The sequence below is a fragment of the Chenopodium album genome, chromosome 1 (genome assembly GCF_948465745.1).
Source record: "Chenopodium album chromosome 1, dcCheAlbu1.1, whole genome shotgun sequence".
NCBI lineage: Eukaryota > Viridiplantae > Streptophyta > Magnoliopsida > Caryophyllales > Amaranthaceae > Chenopodium > Chenopodium album.
Window position 1 is genome coordinate 56,344,990 of NC_137834.1, and position 20,163 is coordinate 56,365,152.

The 20,163-nt window shown below is 37.2% G+C and overlaps 1 protein-coding gene and 1 long non-coding RNA gene across 4 annotated transcripts; one reads left to right on the forward strand and one right to left on the reverse strand.

Moving 5' to 3' along the window:
• Positions 1 to 3,571: 3,571 nt before the first annotated feature.
• Positions 3,572 to 15,668, forward strand: LOC145556282 (uncharacterized). Of its 3 annotated transcripts, XR_014091827.1 has the most exons (6): positions 3,572 to 3,771; positions 4,763 to 4,829; positions 5,126 to 5,197; positions 9,394 to 9,490; positions 12,412 to 12,567; positions 15,243 to 15,668. It is a non-coding gene; the product is annotated as an uncharacterized LOC145556282 (long non-coding RNA). The 3 variants fall into 3 exon arrangements; XR_014091825.1 differs by lacking the exons at positions 12,412 to 12,567; positions 15,243 to 15,668 and adding an exon at positions 10,915 to 11,026; XR_014091826.1 differs by lacking the exons at positions 12,412 to 12,567; positions 15,243 to 15,668 and adding an exon at positions 9,954 to 10,077.
• On the reverse strand, positions 5,425 to 18,571 carry LOC145556271 (transcriptional activator DEMETER-like). Its single transcript, XM_081617926.1, has 19 exons — positions 17,612 to 18,571; positions 13,878 to 15,557; positions 13,385 to 13,807; positions 12,423 to 12,513; positions 10,517 to 11,831; positions 10,340 to 10,419; positions 10,149 to 10,233; positions 9,982 to 10,073; positions 9,835 to 9,903; positions 9,679 to 9,715; positions 9,517 to 9,599; positions 8,419 to 8,904; positions 7,989 to 8,025; positions 7,853 to 7,910; positions 7,589 to 7,728; positions 7,437 to 7,502; positions 7,237 to 7,351; positions 7,122 to 7,160; positions 5,425 to 5,801 (listed from the first exon to the last, which is right to left on the reverse strand). The coding sequence occupies exons 1-19, from the start codon at positions 18,297 to 18,299 to the stop codon at positions 5,683 to 5,685; spliced, it is 5,703 nt and encodes a 1,900-aa protein (XP_081474052.1). The 5' UTR covers positions 18,300 to 18,571; the 3' UTR covers positions 5,425 to 5,682.
• Between the last annotated feature and the right edge of the window lie 1,592 nt (positions 18,572 to 20,163).

Below are 20,163 nucleotides of genomic sequence, written 5' to 3' on the forward strand. Positions count from 1 at the left end.
CGCCTGCTATTGTGTAGACCGGCTCCTTGTCGGTATCCGAGCTACTAGCAGGCTGGGGGGTAGTCTTGGAGGACTGACCCTTGTTTTTCTTTTTTGCCCCGACTGGGGACTTAGAAATGTAGGACTTCAACAGCCCTTTGTCAGCCAGACGGTCCAACGCCAGCTGAAGACTGAAGCAGTCGTTGGTGTCATGGCCGACCTCCTCATGGAACTGACAGAATTTATTTTTGTTCCGTGACTGGACAGAACTCTTCATAGGATTCGGCTTCTCAATGGACAGTCGGTCCTTTACCTCCATGAGGATGGAGTTGCAGTCTTTGTTAAACTCGTACTTGGGGACATACGGTTTAAACTCCTTCTTTTTCTTCTGAGACGGCTGGTCAGAATCATTAACCGCCCAGATTTCTTTTCTTTTCTTGCTCTCCTCTTTATTTTTGGCCGGCTGAGCAGACCGGCTGTCTTTCGGTTTGTCGGACTTCTTGGAGTCCGACTGATTACCAGGCGAGCAGAGGTCAGTAGCTTGAATGTAGCTTTCCGCCTCCCTCAGGGCCGCCTGTAAGGTGAAAGCCCCTTTTCTGGCTAGGTCGAACTTAAAAGTCGACCCGTCTCTCGGACCCTTGAAGAAGTATGTAAAAGCTACCTCGTCAGACAGTCCTTGGATCTGAATTCTGATCAGATTGAACCGCCTGACATAGGAGCGCAACCCTTCTCTCTCTCCCTGCTTAACAGTGCTCAAATCAAGGCTTGTTTTCTTAGCAGGGATGTTCATTGAGAAGTTGGAAGCAAACAGGAAGGCGAGCTTCCTGAAACTATCGATGGACCCAGCTGGCAAGTTGCCAAACCATTGTTGGGCGATGCCCTTCAATGTAGCCGGGAAGCACCGACACCAAGTGGCGTCATCCAACCCCTGCAGATACATGAGGTTGGTCTAAGCCATGAGGTGGTCTTCCGGATTGGTGGTACCGTCATAGGTACCAACCAACACATTCTTAACCTTGGACGGCTGAGCCGCTTCGGTTATCTCCTGGGTGAACGCAGAAGGTTGTTCACCCAGGCGTAGCAGACGAAGCTGCCAGTCCAATGGCTGGACATTTGGATATGCCACCTGACCTCCAAAGAGGGCCGGCTGCATAAAGTGAGGAGGATACTGTCCGTAAGCCTGAGTAGGCACATACGGTACAGCTCCAATCATGTGAGGGCCAGAATGGACGGTATTACTGCATGTCTGACTCTCATGCAAGGAAGATGCATTCCCGGCAGAGGTATTGTTGAAGCTGTCTGGAAAGTTCGACGTTGAAGCCGACTCAGACAGCGACTGGTTTCTCTTCCGGTTAATGATCTCCCGGGCATCAAGAGTTGATTTTTTACTTCTCACCGGCTGTTGAGTCCGGCGGGAGTTATTGTTATTCCCCTTGGGGAGAAGAATTTTGGACCAATCAATGGTCCCGGCTGCCTTCTCCTTTGGTTGGGGAGTTGGCTGCCGATTTTTGACTAACTTCCCCTTTTCCAGAGGAGTCTTCTTGGCCGACTGACCTCTACTTGGACCAGCCCGGCTCTGGGTGATCAGCTCTTTAATCTCACCCTTGAAACTTGTCATGAATCTCATGAGCTCGTCCCGGGTGACAGGCGCTGATCCAGCTGCCGTTTGGGTTTCCCCTTCCGGCTGCCTAGGGGGTCTACTTGCACCCGCCTGGGAGGCACCCCGCTCCAGAGTCTCTCTGGGCCGGATGCGCTTGATTCTGAGAGAGCCATTTTCGGCTGTAAAGGTTTCGACCTGAGGATCTTCATCCTCATAGTCTGTAAAGACTTCTGGGTCTTCACCCAGACGGTTAGGGGGTGGTACAGACTTTTGAACCATCTTTGAGGTACTCTCCCCACAGACGGCGCCAAATGTTTTGGGTGTTTTTTGTCCCTCGGGAGAGTTACAACACGAAGCCTGATCCGGGGTGAACTGTACCTGCAAAACAAACGGAGACACCGGATGGGTGGTGCTCCGCCTCCGACGCACAAGTTAGAAACTTGAAGGGAGAAAAAGGTGCGGAAATTTAGGTAGGGATCTGCTCGGATTCCAAGCTCAGGATGTCTCTATCAAAGAGTAAATGTGTAATAAATGATCAAAACGTGCCCCCAAAAAGAGGGTAATCTCCCTATTTATAGGGTCTTTGGGATTTGCGCCCCTGATTAGGTCACTGTACCCTAATCAGTGGTGGGCTGCGCCGCTTTGCGGCTTTCTCGGGATTTGGGCCCGAAGGCCGCCCTTTTTTCCCTTCTTTTCTGGAGTGACACGTGTAAAGCAGAGATTGGTCCACTTTGGGCCCTCCTGAGGCTGACACGTGTCGTCCTCTGATTGGACCACGTGGCGGGGTAAAATTACCCTAAACACAAGGGTCATTCCAGATTCTCGTAGCATAGCCATCACCAATTAGTTTACGAGCTCCTTTTTCAAGGACCTCTCTCGCACTCAAAATCGAGCGCCAGGTAAAGCTCCCATTTTGGCTAGCTATGGCTTCCATAAAAGATGTTTTCGGGAAATATTTTCCTTTGAGAACTTTAGACATCAGTGAGTCCTCATTAGTCAAAATTCTCCATGCTTGTTTAGCAAGGAGAGCTTTGTTGAAATTTCACATATTTCGAAAACCGAGACCACCGAATTTCTTTGGGACATACATTTTTTCCCATGCAATCCAACACATCTTCTTCTCATTATTTTTTTGTCCCCAAAAGAAATTCCGACATAGTCTTTCCACCTCATCCAAAATGCTAACCGGTATAGTAAAGCATTGCATAGCATATGTAGGAATAGCTTGTGCAATTGACTTTATAAGAACTTCCCTTCCTGCTTGAGATAAAAATTTCTCCTTCCACCCCTTCAATTTTTTCCAGATTCTATCCTGAATATTTTGAAAAACCCGTTTTTTTGAACCACCAATGTAAGTTGGTAGTCCAAGATATTTATCATGTCCTTCGACAGCCTTAAAAGCTAACTTCATCTGAAGAGTGTTTTCCGTTCTGGCTCAATGTTTCGGCTAAAGGACACCTCGGATTTATCCATATTCAGTTTCTGACCCGAAGCAATTTCATAGGTAGAAAGGATTTCTAGCACATTATCCACCTCCTCCTCACTAGCACGAATAAACAGAAGACTATCATCCGCAAAAAAAAGATGGGAGATAGGAGTGACACTCCTACCAATTTTAATACCATGGATTTGTCTTCTATTTTCAGCATTCCGAAGTAGTACCGAAAGCCCTTCCGCACACATGATGAAAAGAAAAGGTGAAAGAGGGTCATCTTGTCTTAAACCTCTACTCGGTGTAAACGATCTTGACAGTTGGCCATTCACAAGCACATCAAAAGAGGCGGTACTCACACATTTCATAACCATAGCCACGAAATTATCCGACAACCCAAGTGTTAAATAAAGAGAGAATATATACTTGAAAAAATAAAATCAAATAAAATTTTAACTGGATTAAATAAACTCCAAAAAAAAAAAATATTGAAAAAATGTTGTCGAACATGCCCTAAAACTCTCTGGGTTATCAACTCACCAAACTCACTTCAATTTACAGTTTTCGCCGCATAGCAAAATCACGATTTCATGGCGGGCTTTAAAAAGTTGGAGGGAACTTGAAAAAAAAAAGAGCGGCAAAACCTCAAAACCACTTTCTTCTTCCCTTTACTTTGTTTTCTCTCTCCTCTGCTCATAATTCTAATGGTGGCGTCTTGAGTGTTCGTCTTTTCTATCTATCAGAACACTCATTTCGACAGGTAAGTCGAATTCTCGAAGTTTAATTTTTGTTTTAGATTCAGATTTATTTTGTAAGATCTATAATCGCACTTTGAGCAACTGAAATTGTTTTATTATACTTTAAGATGTGCAATTTCATACTTTTATTGCTAATTTTGGAGGTTTAACCAGAATCTGAAGAAAAAGTTGATTTGGTAGATTTGAATCTCGAAATTTTTATAAATATTGTTGGAAAGACGACGAAGTTCACCATTTTTCAAGGTTCATCTAGAATCTAATACATTTAATTAATCTGGTCGATTAGATTTTAAATATTATTATTTTTTAAAATGTTAGGTAATTGAATTCAATGTATTGGAAAGACGGCCATTATATATGTGAATTTCATATTGTATTGATGTGGTAGATTTGAATCTCTAACATTCTAGGTTTCTGATTAAGCTTGCTTTATAATTTGTCAAAAAGACGACGATTAAATCCTTTAGAAATCACCATTGTTGAAGGTTCTACTTGAATCTGAAGCGATTAAATTATCTTTTCGAATTTAATTTAAAACTGTCTAGGGTTTTTTTAAGCCTGTGACGGCGTCTTAAGTCACTGAACCCTTTTGAGTAAAATGGAGTAACTCCGAAAACAAGAAAAACGTAATTTTTATTTATTTATTTTTATTTTTTTTTGGAAGGTGGGATGCAATTTGCAAGAAAAGTATATAAGCTGTTACACATACTATATAAAATAAATGTATTATGTAAGTGATACCATTCAATTCAATGCTAAACCTAAATTATAAATCTGCCTTGGTATGTATCAAGCCTCTACTATTTTTTTAGTAAGACTAAGCTAAATGTCAGTTCAGTTTGTGTGTTACTACAAATTTTTAGAACCTGTGTTTGCGAAGATCCCCTGGTTCATGTGTAACTCAATCGATTTTATAAGTGAAACTTAAGATATGTTGTAAGGCTTTGTTTTGGTGATAAGAACTCACTGAGGCGTCCGTTCATCTTCTTGCAGATTCAGGGCTTGTTTTTTTGGCTGAATTTGCTGTGAATTTTGAACCAATTTAGAAGCCAGTTAAAAGGTAGGATGCCTTTTCTTTTTTAAATATGCTTTCTCAATAATACGTTTAATGGACACTATCTATAGCGCCATTGATTGTTGATCCTTGTAAGTCTCATGTGAATTGATGCCCAAGCATTGACTTTCACACCAAGCATACCTAAAGCCAGGCTAATCTAGGTTTATAATAAGAGGCTTTGATGTTTTTAACCTGTAAGAAGTAAAGTATTTTTGGGTAAATGTTTCTTTTGTTGAATGGGTTGAAATTTTTAACTGCATTAGATTAGATGGTATTAATTCTAAGTCTTCCTCTTGCAGCTTGTCAAATATCGTTTTTTCAGAAGCTAGGGGAACCACTTCAACCTATCATGTGAACTTTGGGATTTGCTGGTAAGATACTTTCCCACTCTGTTTTAAGTTTTTAACAATTTTGTGTTTCACATAATGTTAAGCAATATAAACTATATCCCTTAAGAAATGATTTATTTTTTCAATAGCTTCGCTGCTTTCATCGAAGATGTACAATTTGATATAGTATATCAGCTTAATTCTACCCAGTTTATTTTTTGACACTTTTAATTTTGTCATCAACACTGCATAACATTGGCCGATGCTGAAATTTCACTGAGAACAATTTTTTTTAATCTCAATTTGTCTGTTATGAAGTACTGTACTCACATGTTGATAGCAATTCTATGCTTTATTCCCCTACTGCAGAAACTTGCTCAATTGGAGCATCAATTTAAATTGCTTACAATCTTTATAAATGATGTACAAGGTCAATATCTTGATACATTTCCTAATTCCAGACAACGCTGTTATCTCTTTTAACCTCGCTGATATTTTTGTGACTCCAACAGCCAGTTCATCGTCATTTACTCATCATGCGTCTTACCTTTTGCCCCCTTAGTCTTGCTGGCTGGAAAATGCAATCTGGCTATGAGTGGACGAGGTGCTCTTCTTTTTCGGTCAAATCCCCTTACACAAACAAATCCTGCATTGCCATTAAAACTAAGCATGAACATGTAAATTTGATATAGAGGTAGAGTTGTGTACATAGAATTTTACACAACATAATTCATTATTATGCTTTTTGTTTTTTCTTTTTCTGTTTGTGTCAATATATAAAATTTAAACAAAAAGATACAGGTATATGGTAGAGTAGATTGTAGTATAATTTATATGCGTTGTTTGGTAAATACATTAGTAGATTGGATTTTAATTTTGTCTTTGATAAAAGGCAAATTGGAGCATATTGATGAGTAGATTTTCCTTGGAAACCATTACCTTTTAGCATATAAATCATTTACCTCATGCTACTATATAAGGCAAAATGCACTCTTACTCTTCTGTTTAGTTCTTGATTTTAAATGACTCAACTTACTTTTATTATTGTTGATATACCAAATGCTTTTGAAATTTGGAAAATGCTATTTGCTATTACTTTTTACTAGAGGTGATCAACTATGACCTAGCTTGAAAAAATATGGGTTTGGGCAAGCCTAAAACTACATTTTCAGTTAAAAACCCGAACCTGGCTTAACCCAGCTTGGCCCGACAAGCCCACTACTTTTTTGTGGTTTTGGGCATGAGCTTTAATGTCAAGGCCCGGCCCGGTTCAAATTTTGATCACCTCTACTTTTTACTATTTTGTTATCTATTACTATTTGCCAGTCAAGGTTAAATGAAAATATACTGAATCAACATAGCTTTGAGTTTGAGCTATCTCTTGTTCAGGTGTCAAAAGGATTTAAGAACTTTGAAATTTAAGTTTGAAGAAACTGAGGTTCACAGGGCCAAAATATTCACTTTTGATTTTCTGAACGCCAATATGTAAATTAAATATCTGCAAGAATCCATTGCAATCTATGCCAACAATTTTAAGCAGTTTAAGAGATTGTTCATGATGGCAAATCAGCAAGGATATTAATAACACATGGAAGGAATTAAAGAGTAGCATTAAGGAATTTTGGTATATGCATTACTGGTATCTGTTCATCTATTTGGGCTCAAGATTAAATTGGATATAATTGTTTAAAAGCATGTTGATGTATGGTTAACTTTGGTAAGTTGGTAACTAATCTTTAGCACCTTAGGGGGTCTGGGAACTGGTATAGAGAGAAAGAAGCAAACAGTCTTAGCAATAGTTTTTTGGTTTCCTCTTTATCAATATTATTGTGTCAGAAGTATAATTCTCTTCCTTGATTCGTACTTCATTCTTCTACTATCTGTGTGGTGATATGGAAATATTTGCAAGAGGGGAGGGAAATATTTGTGATTAAATTGCTTAAGGATTAGTGCCATAATTGCTTACCTCTCCAGAAGCAACGTTGAATGTCTGCAGTGGTCAAACCTGGACGTAAATTTTAGAAATGAGAACAAAGAATATCCTCACATGTGTGGAGTCAAAGCAGTTTTTCTTTCAGTACCTCTAAAGATGGTTGGAATTGATGTTCCAAAATAAACCATACGTCTTGGAAGGTTCCATAACAAAGTCCTGGGGACTGCTATTGGATTAATACTGGATTCATGGTCAGCAAATACCTGCATACGATTCGAATAAGCTAAGAGTGGGAGAATGATTGGCACAAAATTTCTAGTTCTTATGTACCCAATTGACTGAACCTACCTCATTCACTTGGAAATATGTTCCATTAAGTGGGAAACTGCCTCTCATTGCAGTTCTGCATGGTATCTGAATATAAAAATTGAGGCAAGCATGACATAGTATGTCAAATGAAGGTAAACACAATATATGCAGTTTGTGTTTTAATCTCTTACCAGAAGTGTTCCCCGTACGCTATGGGAGTTTGATTCCCGCTGACTGTTGCAATAAGAACATGTCTCCTCATTGCACAATATGCTGGGATCTTTAGAGTGACATTTTCTTTCAGGAGGTTCAATAGAGCTTGCAGTTTCACCTGTTTTAGCCATCAATTAGCATCTCTGATCTAAGTAATTGAGATGAAAACTGGAATGGAACTAGCCCCCTGGCTGTCCTCAGTAGAATCATTGTGATGATATATGTAAACTAATTGTACCTACCTGGGGTCCATATTGCAAGTAGGTATGAACATGGGTCATCAGGCTCTCTTTTTCCCAACTACAATTTTGCAGCGACAGTGAGAAAGTAACCAAGGCAAAAAGTATACACAGATAATGCAATTTAAAAATAACTTACCCCTTTCAAGAGAGGATGTGTGTCAGGGAGTTCATAGCTGCAAATGTAATACAGAAAAGAGTTAGTAAAATATAAGATTGTTTTAGTAAATTGCATAGAAAACATTCATATATTTCTTGAGAAGGGACTTGAATTTAAAATTTTATTTTTATTTTAGTAAATTGCATACAACTAGACGTGCTAGTTGAAAGCGTGTGTATACATTAAAGTTTTAGCTAGAAGCCTGCATGATAAATAGCTGTAAGTGGTTTCTGTTTATTTCATTAACATTTTCACCCGATAAAACAGGCAAAAGATAAGAAAAGGGGAGTAGGGATGTACTCATACCACATCCAACTTGCCTTAATTATTGACCTAGACTAGGAAATCTTGAATTTATGTCACAGTAACATTCCAAGTATACATGATTTGGATGGAGTTGCTAACTTACACATGATGCTCTGTTCTCAGTCGGCTTATATTCTTGAGCTTTGGTGTTGGAATGGAAGCAGCTTCAGGTGTTAAAGCCACCAAGGCACTTGAATTTCTATCCCTGCAATTCTCTAGAGTCTGAGACAATGGTTCCATATGAATTTTAACTATTGGGATTTCATTTGGATCGTCGTAAAATGTGTCTTCAATATCACATAATGTTTGTTCCTGCTCTGGTAATGGTTCTGGTGATGCAGGAACTTCCACTATTGGTTCACAGTTCCTAATTTCAGGTTGCCTCTCCAGTTGAGTCTGTTGGTAGTGTAGTGCCAGTGGGGAAGATGAAACTGCACTTATTGGAGCACCATTAACGCAGTTGCTTTGTGAATAAGAGGGGGGCAAAAGCAAAGGATTGGTGCTAGCTTGAGAATTTGGATGTGCTGAACTGCCCCCACTTGAAGGCATAATGCTTCTTTCTTCTGGCCTTGGAAGGGCAAATCTAGCACTGCAGCAAACAACAAATATTTACCGAAATATAAATGTTTAGTAACACATAAGGCACATAGCAGCTTTATGTATAATATGGGAGACTTGTTTGGCAATACTAGTCTATGCTTACAAATAGGTCTTCTCTATAACCTATCTAGTATTCATTTGTTTCACTCTGGTACTTTTGAAATTTTGAATATATACCATAGGCATGATCACTTTTTAATAGTCAAAAATAAAATTAAGGCGTAATACAAGAATTCATTCTGTAATTATATATTTCACCCTTGCCACTTTTGGAGTTTTTTTTGAAGGAAAACCTCTTCCAAGGACAATATATGATTCACTCAGATAAAAATAATTTTAGGTGAAACGTAAGGTTGAGTCTGTTATCATACATCTTTAACCCATGCCTCTTCCTAGGATAACAATTGTATTTTTTATCATTATATATTTTTTTAGACCATTTAAAATGAGCTCAAACTTCATTGTATGGTGTTGATAGGTTTTGCAGACAAAATTCTCCAAGATTTTAAGGAGGCTTTTTCAAGCGAGCTAACAGCTGTTACAACTGCTTGATGTTTTGTTCAAAACCTTGTAAGGTACGTTTTTTAATTGGGATGCTTACTTTGCAAATGCACTGGCAAAATGTCTGCAATCTCCTCTCATGGGACATGCATTGCAATTAGGCTGCTGTTTGGTGCAAAATACCTGCATGTAATATAAATTAATCCTGTTATGATCTATAATGAAAACAAAGGCTACAAAGCTTTTTTTAATGTCAATGTACCTTTCCAAAAGTGATCAATTGATAGTGCAACTCATATCTGCATCAAATAGAATGATAAATTCAATAACATTTTCCAATTGTTAATGTTTGTACTCATTCAAGAATACAATAATCAAATTAAAGAGAAAAAATTCATCAAGAGAATATTGTTTTTACAAAGTCTTCTGGTCCAGCTTGCAAAGCCGTGGCCATAAGTACTTTTGAATGGATGCCAAGATAGGGTACCTGAGACAGCAAATGGTGTTAATATCATTTGAAAATTGTCATTTGTGCAGCAATTAACATAAACTGTGTAGAGCTTACAGTTCTAAAAGATGCAATTGAAGCGACTCTGGTAGGGGTTGAAGCGGAACCCATCCTAGCCTCACAGCTATACGTCCAACATTGGTGTCAACCTGAATATAGCAACAGTCAATATGAAATCTCAATTTAAATTTTTTTTTTTGAATGGAACTGGTAAGTAGACTTACTGGGAAAGCAAGATGGTGCAGTGTCAAGAGTCGCACACATTCTACACTCTTCAATCCCAACCCTTTAACGCTCAATAGGTATTCTCTGGATCATTAACAAGAAATTGGGCATTATAGTGGTTAATGGTAGTTCATGTCATGGCTGGTGTTAAGGAGAAATTTAATACTCTGTATAATTTATTTTCTCATACTTTGTTTTGTCTGGGGGAATATCTCTCAGCCATTCCATGTCGATACTGCCATGATCCTTGACCAGCCTGTCCAACAGACGCTGTACAATTATTTGACATGAGTAATGATGCAAACAATTTATGTGATTGAACTCAGATAAATTTGTACAAGTGGAATATATGAGCTATAAATCTCACCTTTATCCGACCTGCAAGCTTGATGCTCATGCCCCTAGCCTTAATGGTTTCAGCAATTTCATTCACATCAGCGTGTCTTACTGCTTCCCAGTCTGCTGAGTCCCTTGTATTTGCTGTTCTTTCTTTTTTTATACCATTTGGTTCTACTTGTTTTCGCAAACTATCCCAGTCAAATGCATTAGCCTTTACCTCTGCCTTTCCTTTCTCAGATTCGCCAGCGCTTGCATTTGTCATCGCTGAAATTCCACCTGATGCATATTTCTGTTCAGATATTTTCTCAATTATTTTCAGATCATTGCTTGCCCTTTTTAATTCTGCAGTACTTTCGGTAACATCAGTAGTTACTTCGTTTTTCAATTTTGCACTTTTCCAGTTTGAACTTGTTTGAACATTTGCAGATGAAACATCATGTGATGGCTCCTTCATTGACTGCTTTTGTGAATGCGTCACCATGTTATCACCCTCAAGAACATGAAATGAGTGTTTATTATCAGGAAAAGATCTTGGAATGCTATCTGAACTTTTCTCCTGTGCAAAATGATGCACCGCTGATTCTGTAGTCAGATTGCTTTGTTCTGTTGGTTTGCTGTTCTCATCTTTTCTTGATATATGGGGAGATCTTCTATCTACGTCTGGTAATTGAAAATTCAGATTCAACTGGTCATTATTTGCGCAGAATCCTTGTGATTCTAGAGAACTGATTGTTACATGATTGATGCACTCTAGCGGATCTTGTTGGGTTTGGCTGTAAGATTCATTAAGGAAGGGACTCTCTGCCATCTTTAGCCGACTCACAGACAAGGTGGAACAATCAAAATAATTGGATTGGGAGCCAGTTAATAAAGGCTGTGTATTTGAATAATTCTCTGAAAAAATGCTCATTGTTCCAGCAGTCTGCAGATTTGGAGAGTTGATAGTGTTCTGGGATGACACTGCTGAGTGTTGTAAATCTTGTGATGAAGTTGCATCATCGTTTGCTCTGTCATCTCCTAAGACACTTGCTGTCTCTGTCTCTGTAGTTTGGCTATTTGCATTATCAACTGTTGAATTATTGGGGGGTTTTTGGCTGTTTTCACTGGAGTAATCCTTAGGGCTAACTGAACCAGGAGCTCTTCCAGTCACTTCTTTGCTACTGACAACATCCTTCTCTTCACTATCTGTCTTCTCGTTCCAAGTAATGCTTTTCTCTGGTTCAATTATGCAAATATTTGGTTCAACAGCCAAAGCAGTTGTAGTTGTTGACTCCACTGAGAGGGTACTTTCACTCCCTTCTGACTTGAGTGGAAAATGAGCAGCCATTTTCATGAAGGCAGAACTGCAATCAAACAAGATTTAAGATACTTCTCATTCAGGGAATGATTAGACAAGGATAAAGAATTCAGGGGATAACAGTTAAATTAAATGAATAGGGGAAGATTTGTGGAATCGATGTTTGACAGGAAGGAGGAAGAGGTAGAGGGGAAGTTTTACCCCCCCCCCCCCCCCCCCCGGCGGTTGAGATAATAACCTTTGAACACCCGCTCATGAGTCAACTTTGATTTCCACCCTTTTACCTTCTCTGTAATTTCTCTTGAAAACCTTTTACAGTGTGTTTGGATTGAAGGAGATGGAAGGAAAAAAGGGAAGGGAATTGAAGGGGTTCATTTGGATAACAAATGTGAATGGGAATTGGAGGGGAGAGAAATGGAGTGATTAAATTGTGAGAAATTGATCCCTCCAACAATGTAGAGATTTGGAAGAAAAACTCCTCAATTCTTCCATCCCCTCTCTTTCCTTTCCCTTCCCTCCCCTACCTCCCCTTCTTTTCTTTCTCGTTCCTTTATCCAAACACTATGTTAATTATGTACTCAACTCAAGTATGTTTTTAATGGAATATATTGATCTCTCAATTTCAGCATGTTGTTACCTCGAAAGATGGTCTGCTACATTCTGAGTAAGAAAGACTCCGATAACAGAGTCCAGAACAGAGCCTTTCCAAGGAGTGAAGCGTCTATCTCCTGTATGAAGCAAACGTTTTTTGTTACTTACCAACTTTATTACTATGGCTGAAGGTAAATTCGTAAACTATAATTGCAACTTTTATGAAATTTTCTAAGGCTTCAAACCTGTGTTATGCATCAATCAGTATTTCAGTATTGATATCTGTTGAATGGCATGTCTAAATTGAAAATTGATTAATGGATATGCTTAATCTCTTTTCACAATGAATAAAATGTACTCGCAATACATAATAATTAGCATATGAATGTGTTCAGATCTTTTTGCCAAATAATATGTATCTTACAAACTTCCGAGACTTGTAATATGATTTTTAGTAATCAAGTTGAGCAATTTAACTCTACAATTATCATCTTTATCATGTACACTCTTTATTTTGCAAAGTTGCATTGTCTAGTAATAATGAATGAAATGTACTCGTAGCTGATTTAGTTGCTATGCATAATTTTTAGCATATTAATGTGTTCAGATCTTTTTGTCAAATAAATTATATCTTACATTAAGTTCCAAGACTTGTTTTTATGATTTTTAGTAATCAAGTTAAACATTTTAACTCTACAGTTATTATCTTTTATCATGTATACTTTTTATTTTGCAAAATTACATTGTCTAGTAATAATGTTAGCATCAAGGTTTTAATTGTATTAGACATTACCTGTCTAGATTAATCTCAAAAATCAATAATCTGTATACCTTTCAAGGCTTATAGTATTAATTTAGGATTTACAACCTTGGAATGCCAGCCCCTTAGGAATGTACTAGAGACTCTCTCTTTGTGATTCTTATTTTCTTTCTCTTTAGAATAAACCATAGGACTATTATATTACTGAAAAATGAAAAAATAGATGAAAGGGATTTTGAGTATGATACCTTGAACGAGACGCATGCGTGCTATAAATGAGTCCACACGCCCATGGAAGACACTTCGTTCATTTGCCCACCATCTTGCTTTATCCTCATCAGTTCCATCAACACCTTTATTGTCACTGTTCTCAAGAAGAAGTTTCCACACTTTAGTGGTCTCATCATCAAGGTCAACCTTAGGCCGTTGGTGTCTCTTTCTAACAGGATCAAATGGCCCGTCAAATGGCACTATAGTCCCTTCTCTCCCGTAAACAACTAGCCCGTTTCTTGCATTTTTTACCTTCTTTGCCCGGTATGGGACCAGTGCATTCTGTTCTTGAAGTGAAAAGCTGTAGCCTTCTCTGTTGATATCCAGCAGCTTCATTCCTTCAGTCAAATCTTCAATGGAGCTGGAGCTAGTTCTTACCCATGGTAGTGCTGGAACAGAACCTGCAGCAAGTGGCACAATGAGTTATATTCCTCTTTGGATGATGTAAATGGCTGATTAGCTAATATTTACCTGTTGCTTTTCTGGCAGGCTGATTAGCATCATACAAGATTAGGTCCCTCTTGTTTGAAGAATTCTGTTTCCTAGATACCCTCTTTGATCTTGGCTTTGGTGTGCTGTCAACTTCTAGGGCCTCTGTGGAAGCATGTTCTGAAGTATTACTTGTCTTTTTGCGAGGACCTTTGGGTCCTGGTTTCCCCCTCAGTGGGGCCAAATCACTAAAACGAGTAGTGCCTTTTGATCTCTTTTTCTTTTTCAACTTTGCCATGTCAGTCCAACTATCCAAGGGCTGCACCGTGTTCTCAACGCTTCCCATAAGTAACTCGGCATGATTATGAGACACTGCATTATTACTATAAGAAGTAGGGTTGCAGTAGTACTTTGATGTGGTGGGATCAACTCTTGAATGATTTTGAGTGTCGGCTACCAGGTTGATATCTTCGGATGTAGCAGTAGTAGATGGCATACTTGGTATGTGTGGCCTTTGTACCTTTTCAGTTCTCTTCTTCTTGAAAATTTCGGGAAAGAGAAATGTATGAAGCTCTCCAGTAGTAGCATTTCCAAAATTTGAGTGGTTTGGCTGCCAGAAGGTACAGTGATTGGCAGCATCCACACTTTCTGCGGCAATATCTGCCATGCAATAATTTCTCCTCTTTGATCCTCTTGAAATTTTCTGTTCGTTAGAACTTGCACAAGGGCTTGAATTGGGACTTTGTGCCAAATGAGCTTCATTTCTGGAAGAAACCTCAGTGTTGTTTCCTAACAAACTGTGATGACCCTCATCTATTTCCTTGGAGAGGTTAATCAGGTCAGGCTGTGTATTATTCTGGTAGTCTTTTGTGGGAAGTGAGAGATATTTTTTGAGTTCCTGATGTTGGGTATAGTTAAGCTCATAAGCAGTACACACCCTGGATGTTTCCACCATCAATTCTTGGCCCATTCTAAGAGTAGTGTCACACATGTTTGGCTGTGGCACAACATGCAAATATCCATTTGGCATATGAGGGAAGTTACTTTCTGCTGCTTGTCCATTCAAGTCAAAGTTCAAGGATTTTCTGCAGGACTTGGCGACAAGTCCTGATTGTTTTGAGTCTCTTGCTTCAGTTTCTCCTGTTGGTGTTGACACTCCTGCTTCAGTTGCTCCTGCTGGTGTTTGCTCTCCTGTAGCAGTTTCCAAAGGTGTGTTCACCTTGTTCTTCCGCACATACTTTCTTTTAACTTGTGTATCCTCCTTGGGATCAGTGGGCTTGGGGGTTTTAGGTTTTGGAGTATGTTTAGGTTTCTTTTCGCTCAAGACCTTTGGTGTGTACTTTCTCCGTCGTGTTTTCTTCTGTGGTGTCTTGTTTAGGTCAATAACTTGGTCGCTTCCCTTGTCAGGGTTGTGATTCTCTACTGTCATGGAGACCTTACCAGTTGATGATTCTTGTGTATTGGGAATGGTGACTCCTTGAACATTGTGAACGTTGATCATCACAGTAGCAGCAACTTGTTTAACTTGTTCTGGCAACCCGTTCTGCTCAGTTGACCTTTGATAAGTGCCAAAAGGTGAGTTCCCTGGAGCCTCATTACTATCAATTCTCCACCGAGAGTCTGGAGTTGCAGGAGCAAAATTGGAATAATTTCCATTTGCGTGCTTTGTATCTTGAGAAGAGTTGGCATCATAAACACTCTGGTACTGATGAGGAGAAGCACCTACAACACCGTTGCTTATTATTGTCAGCAATTCAGAATCAGCTTAGGGAAATGTCAGAACAGTAATATCCAATGAAAGGTATTTAAAAAAAGATATAAGTAAATTTCAATTTGCAAGCATAGAATCCATTCATCATCTTTCCTTATTCTTTTCTCGGTTTTTTATAGGAAAAATTATATTAATAATCTCAACTTTGCTTTATTTTCTTTAGATAACCCAAATTTTGGGGGTATTTAATTTCTTCATTCCCAACCCGGTCAACAAAAGTCAATGACATGTTATAACAGGTTATGTGACACGTGTCTAATTGTGACACGTGTCTAATTGTGATATGTCCCGTCTTCCCTACCCCTTCCCCTTGAACCACCACGCTATCCCCATAACTTCAAACACCTACAAAACCCTCCCCTACCCCTCCAAACACTTACGAAACCCCTCCCCCTACCCAGAATAACCTGGGTTAGGTGTTTTGAGGGTGGGAGAGTTGTTTCGTGGGCTTTTGGAGGGGTGGGGGAGGTGTTTTGTGGGTGTTTCGAGGGGAGGGAAGGGGGTTATGGAGAATGCGGTTGGTGGTTCAAGGAGGGTGGACGGGATGGGTTGGCTGGCGGGAGGAGTGCATGTTTTCCGGTGCGGGATGAGTGGGGTTTCGGTGGGTGGTGGGGCTGGTCAGGGAAGGAGGAGGTGCTTGGTTTTCTGATAATTTTTTTTGGCTAATTAGCTCTTGACACGTGGCATTTAATTATAAAAAAAAAATCTTTTTAACAAGTAACCGGTCATAAAGATTGAAGAAAATAAACAATCCATAGTTAGGATTATTCAAAATTGGGATTTTTTAAAGAATTTTGTGTAAAGTTCGGGTTATTGAAACTAATTTTTTTTCCCTTTTTTTTTTTATTTACACTAGGTTAGCCCCATGCAATGTACGGTTTTAAAATATGATATAAATTATAGGCTCTTTAGAACATGTTGAAAACAACTACTTTCTCTGTCTTCCTAATTACTTTCTAATTAAATGTGAAAATACAATTTCCAAAAATCCATTATTTTCAAATTTAATTAGGAAGAATCAATTAAACTATATTATTAACTATTTTTAACAACTACTTGTAAATAATTTAATAGTGTAATATGCGTAGAAAATCTAAAATTTAAAATTTAATTTGAATTTAATTTTCAAAATAATGTTAAATAGGGTAGCTCAAAAAGGGGAAAACAATATGACATCATCCTTGCATTTTGGTGGAAAAAAATTAAATAAGAGAATGACACGTAAGCAATGATAACGTCAGCGGTTGTTACTTTAATAATATTTACTAGATTTTTAATTTGCCATATCATCAATTTAGATGGCTAAATGGTAACTACGGTAGAAAAATCGTCTACCCAGTGAATAAATTACCCATACCACTCGACAAAAAATAGATAGGAACTACGAGTAATATTTTTCAAACTAAAAACTAGTGCAATCCTACTTAACAATATTTTTTTTAATGTCTATTTTATGTGGATATATATATTATTTTTTAATTTTAATTGCAGCTCCCTCTGTGTTTTTTAAGTGTTACACTTCTCATTTCCGGCCGTGTTTTTTTTAAGTGGTACACTTTCTTTTTTTTTTTGGAAAAAAGCTACACTAAAATATTATATCTCTCCTTTCATGGTCCACGCAACCCACTACTATTTTTTTATTATATATTTTCTCTCACATTATTTTTCAATAAACTATTAATCCCAATGTCTTTCTTTTATAATTTTTTAATACTCTAAGTACCCAACTTACCTCTTATTTTATTTAAGTCAATTAAATTGTCTAAAATTATGTGCCGATCAAATTGTAATACTTAAAAAACACACGGAGGGAGTATTTATATTCATCACAAAACACTAAAATCATCCCTGTTTTTTTTACCCAGATTTACACCACTTTTTAGAGGTCTGCATGTGTGCTAAGAATGTTGTGAAAGACTAAGCAAAATGGTAAGAATACCCACATTTCACATAACAATTTGACAAGCAAATACTCGAAGCTTTTGAAAAACACAAGAAAACTTACAACTTTGCATTTCTCCTTGGAAAATCGGGTTGTAAATTGGGTTTCCATACACATCAGTATTATATCCTCCAAGATACTGATTGTAATCCCATCCTTGGTAAACTGCTTCATTTCCCATTCCTAGTCCCAGACCAGAAATATCATTACTGCATAAAAGGCCTGTATATGACATAGTCTCAAACTGCTCCATTGCTGAGGCGGAGGCGGCGGCGAATGTGCCATCTCCGATCCCATTTTGTGTCCACGGCATTGATGATTCCCAAGAACTCAAGTAGGGGTAATCACTGATATAACTACCCTGAGCCGCGGCCGCTGTCGGGTTTGTCCAAGGATAAGCCACATTAGTTCTCCTACCTTGGCTATTCCAAGCAGGCAGATAATACTCTAAACCCCTTCTCTGCATTAATCTACCACCATCATCATACCAAAGGTGTTGGTGATGGTTGGTATTGCTACTGCTACTAGGAATACTGCTAATACCATTATTAATTGATGGAGGAGTTCCTGAATAAGATAAAAGAGTTTGAGCATGATTATTTTGTTGAGAAAATGCTGACAAATAATTTCCAACATCACCATTTTCATTGATCGGTCCAAGATGAGGATTCAAAGGGGTGAATGGAATCCATGGCCCATTGATACCAAAATCATTTACAATTGGAATTGATTTTCCTTTGTAATTTTCCATCTCAACTCTTTGGAAAATCACTCTCCAACAAAAAACATATATTATTTTTTATTTTTGTAAAAATAAATAATTAAAATCGTTTTTTTTTTTTAGAACAAAAATTAAAATTGACCAAAAATTATTTCTTCCTCAAAACTATGTTCTCCAGCAAAATCTCCTTCAGGTTGAACCCAATTTTCCTTTATTTATAACCTGCAAAATTCAGGAAAATTTATTTAGACAAGAAAAAAAAAAATTAAATCAACAACTTTTGGGAAAAAAAAAAAAAACAAAAAAAAAAAAAAAAAAAAAAAAAAAAAAAAAAGCTCTGAAATTGTTTATAGGAATGGTAATAATAATAAAAATAAAAGCTGGTAAAGTCCCAGAAATCTTTTTAATTAATTCAATTACAACTGACATTTTAATTAGCCCAACAGAATCATAAATTTTTAAGGGGTGATTACAAAAATGATACCTTAGAAGTTGCTTCAATGGAGGATAGAAATTTCAGAAGTCTCAATGGAGAAAGTTGAGTGTGCTAGCAAACTAAGAGAGAGAAAATTAGAGAGAGAAAGAGGGAAATAGAGAATGAGAGTGAGAGTGAGAGTGAGAAAGAGAGAGGAGTACAAATAGGCCTGCCTAAATCCGTTTCTTATTACTCCCTCCTTTTTTTAAAGTGTTAGAAGTTTGACTTTTGACGAATGTTTGTGATTTATACATAAGAAAAAGACTATATAGTTATACGGATATTTGTTAGAATTATTTTAATGCATAGTTTTAAATATCAATTTTTATAATACATAATTATTATTGATGATTAAAAATATTATTGATCAAAGTATATATTAGCATATGTACCCGTATAATTGATTGCAATACTTATTTTATTCAATCGGTTCTCATTTTTATACAGTTTTTTTCGTACTTATACCAATTTTTGGGTGTAGTAGATTTGGACCGTAATGTATACTCTCTTCGTTTTATTTAAGTACATCATTTTTCTTTCTTAATTGATTTTTTTTAAGTACATCATTTTTGTATATTTTAATTATTATGTTATACTTGAATATGAGGTGTATATATTACTAAAAGTGATTTCTTTTTCTTTAATATATTTTTTATTTGAAGTATCTTCTTTGTAGGGCATTTCTATAAATTAAAGATTTATTTCAACTTTTTATTAAATGTTTTTAAAATAATAGTCAATTATTACATTTAATAGGTTATGTAATAATATGACGTTAATAAAGTCATTTAAGATAATTTCTCTTAAAAATAGATACTCAGAATAATTACAATAAAAGATTGCTGACACATCAATTTATATAATCTTTAATTGTTAAGTTTAATGATTTTACGCAGATATTAAGGAAAATGAGATAGTATAACGTAATGATTAGTTGTCACATATATCAAGTGTTGCGAAATTAATTCAACATTAGAAATATGAATATTCAAGTTGGGAGTAAATGAATATTTTTATAAATAGGAATAGTTGCTTTAGGAGTAGGTAAATATATTTTGGTAGGAGAATAGTTGCATTGGAAATATTTGCATGAGGAAATATATGTTAAAATACATATTAATTTATCAAATAATTAAAACATAACCAGCGAAGAAAAACTGTCCAAAATAGCAAATGTAACTATTTTTAGGATCTTGCTAAGTGCTAACACGAGATCTTCTTTAATGTTACGAGGCTAAGGGGAGAGGGAGAGGGAGGGACATGTGATGGACCATTTGTATGTATAAGAAGTTACATAATATTTTTTATAAGACAGAACTAAATAACAACAAAAATAGGGTCATGAGAGGGATCAATAATGTTCATGCTAACTGTCAAATACAGAAGACCTGAATATCCGGTAAAACCTGAAAATATGTA

Coding starts and splice junctions, on each gene's coding strand:
- LOC145556271 (XM_081617926.1), bottom strand. CDS start 18,299: ATGGAAAATTACAAAGGAAAATCAATTCCAATTGTAAATGATTTTGGT. Junction 8,905..9,516: donor TTTGCCAGTGCATTTGCAAA/GTAAGCATCCCA, acceptor TGTTTGCTGCAG/TGCTAGATTTGCCCTTCCAA. Junction 8,026..8,418: donor CTGAGAACAGAGCATCATGT/GTAAGTTAGCAA, acceptor TTACATTTGCAG/CTATGAACTCCCTGACACAC.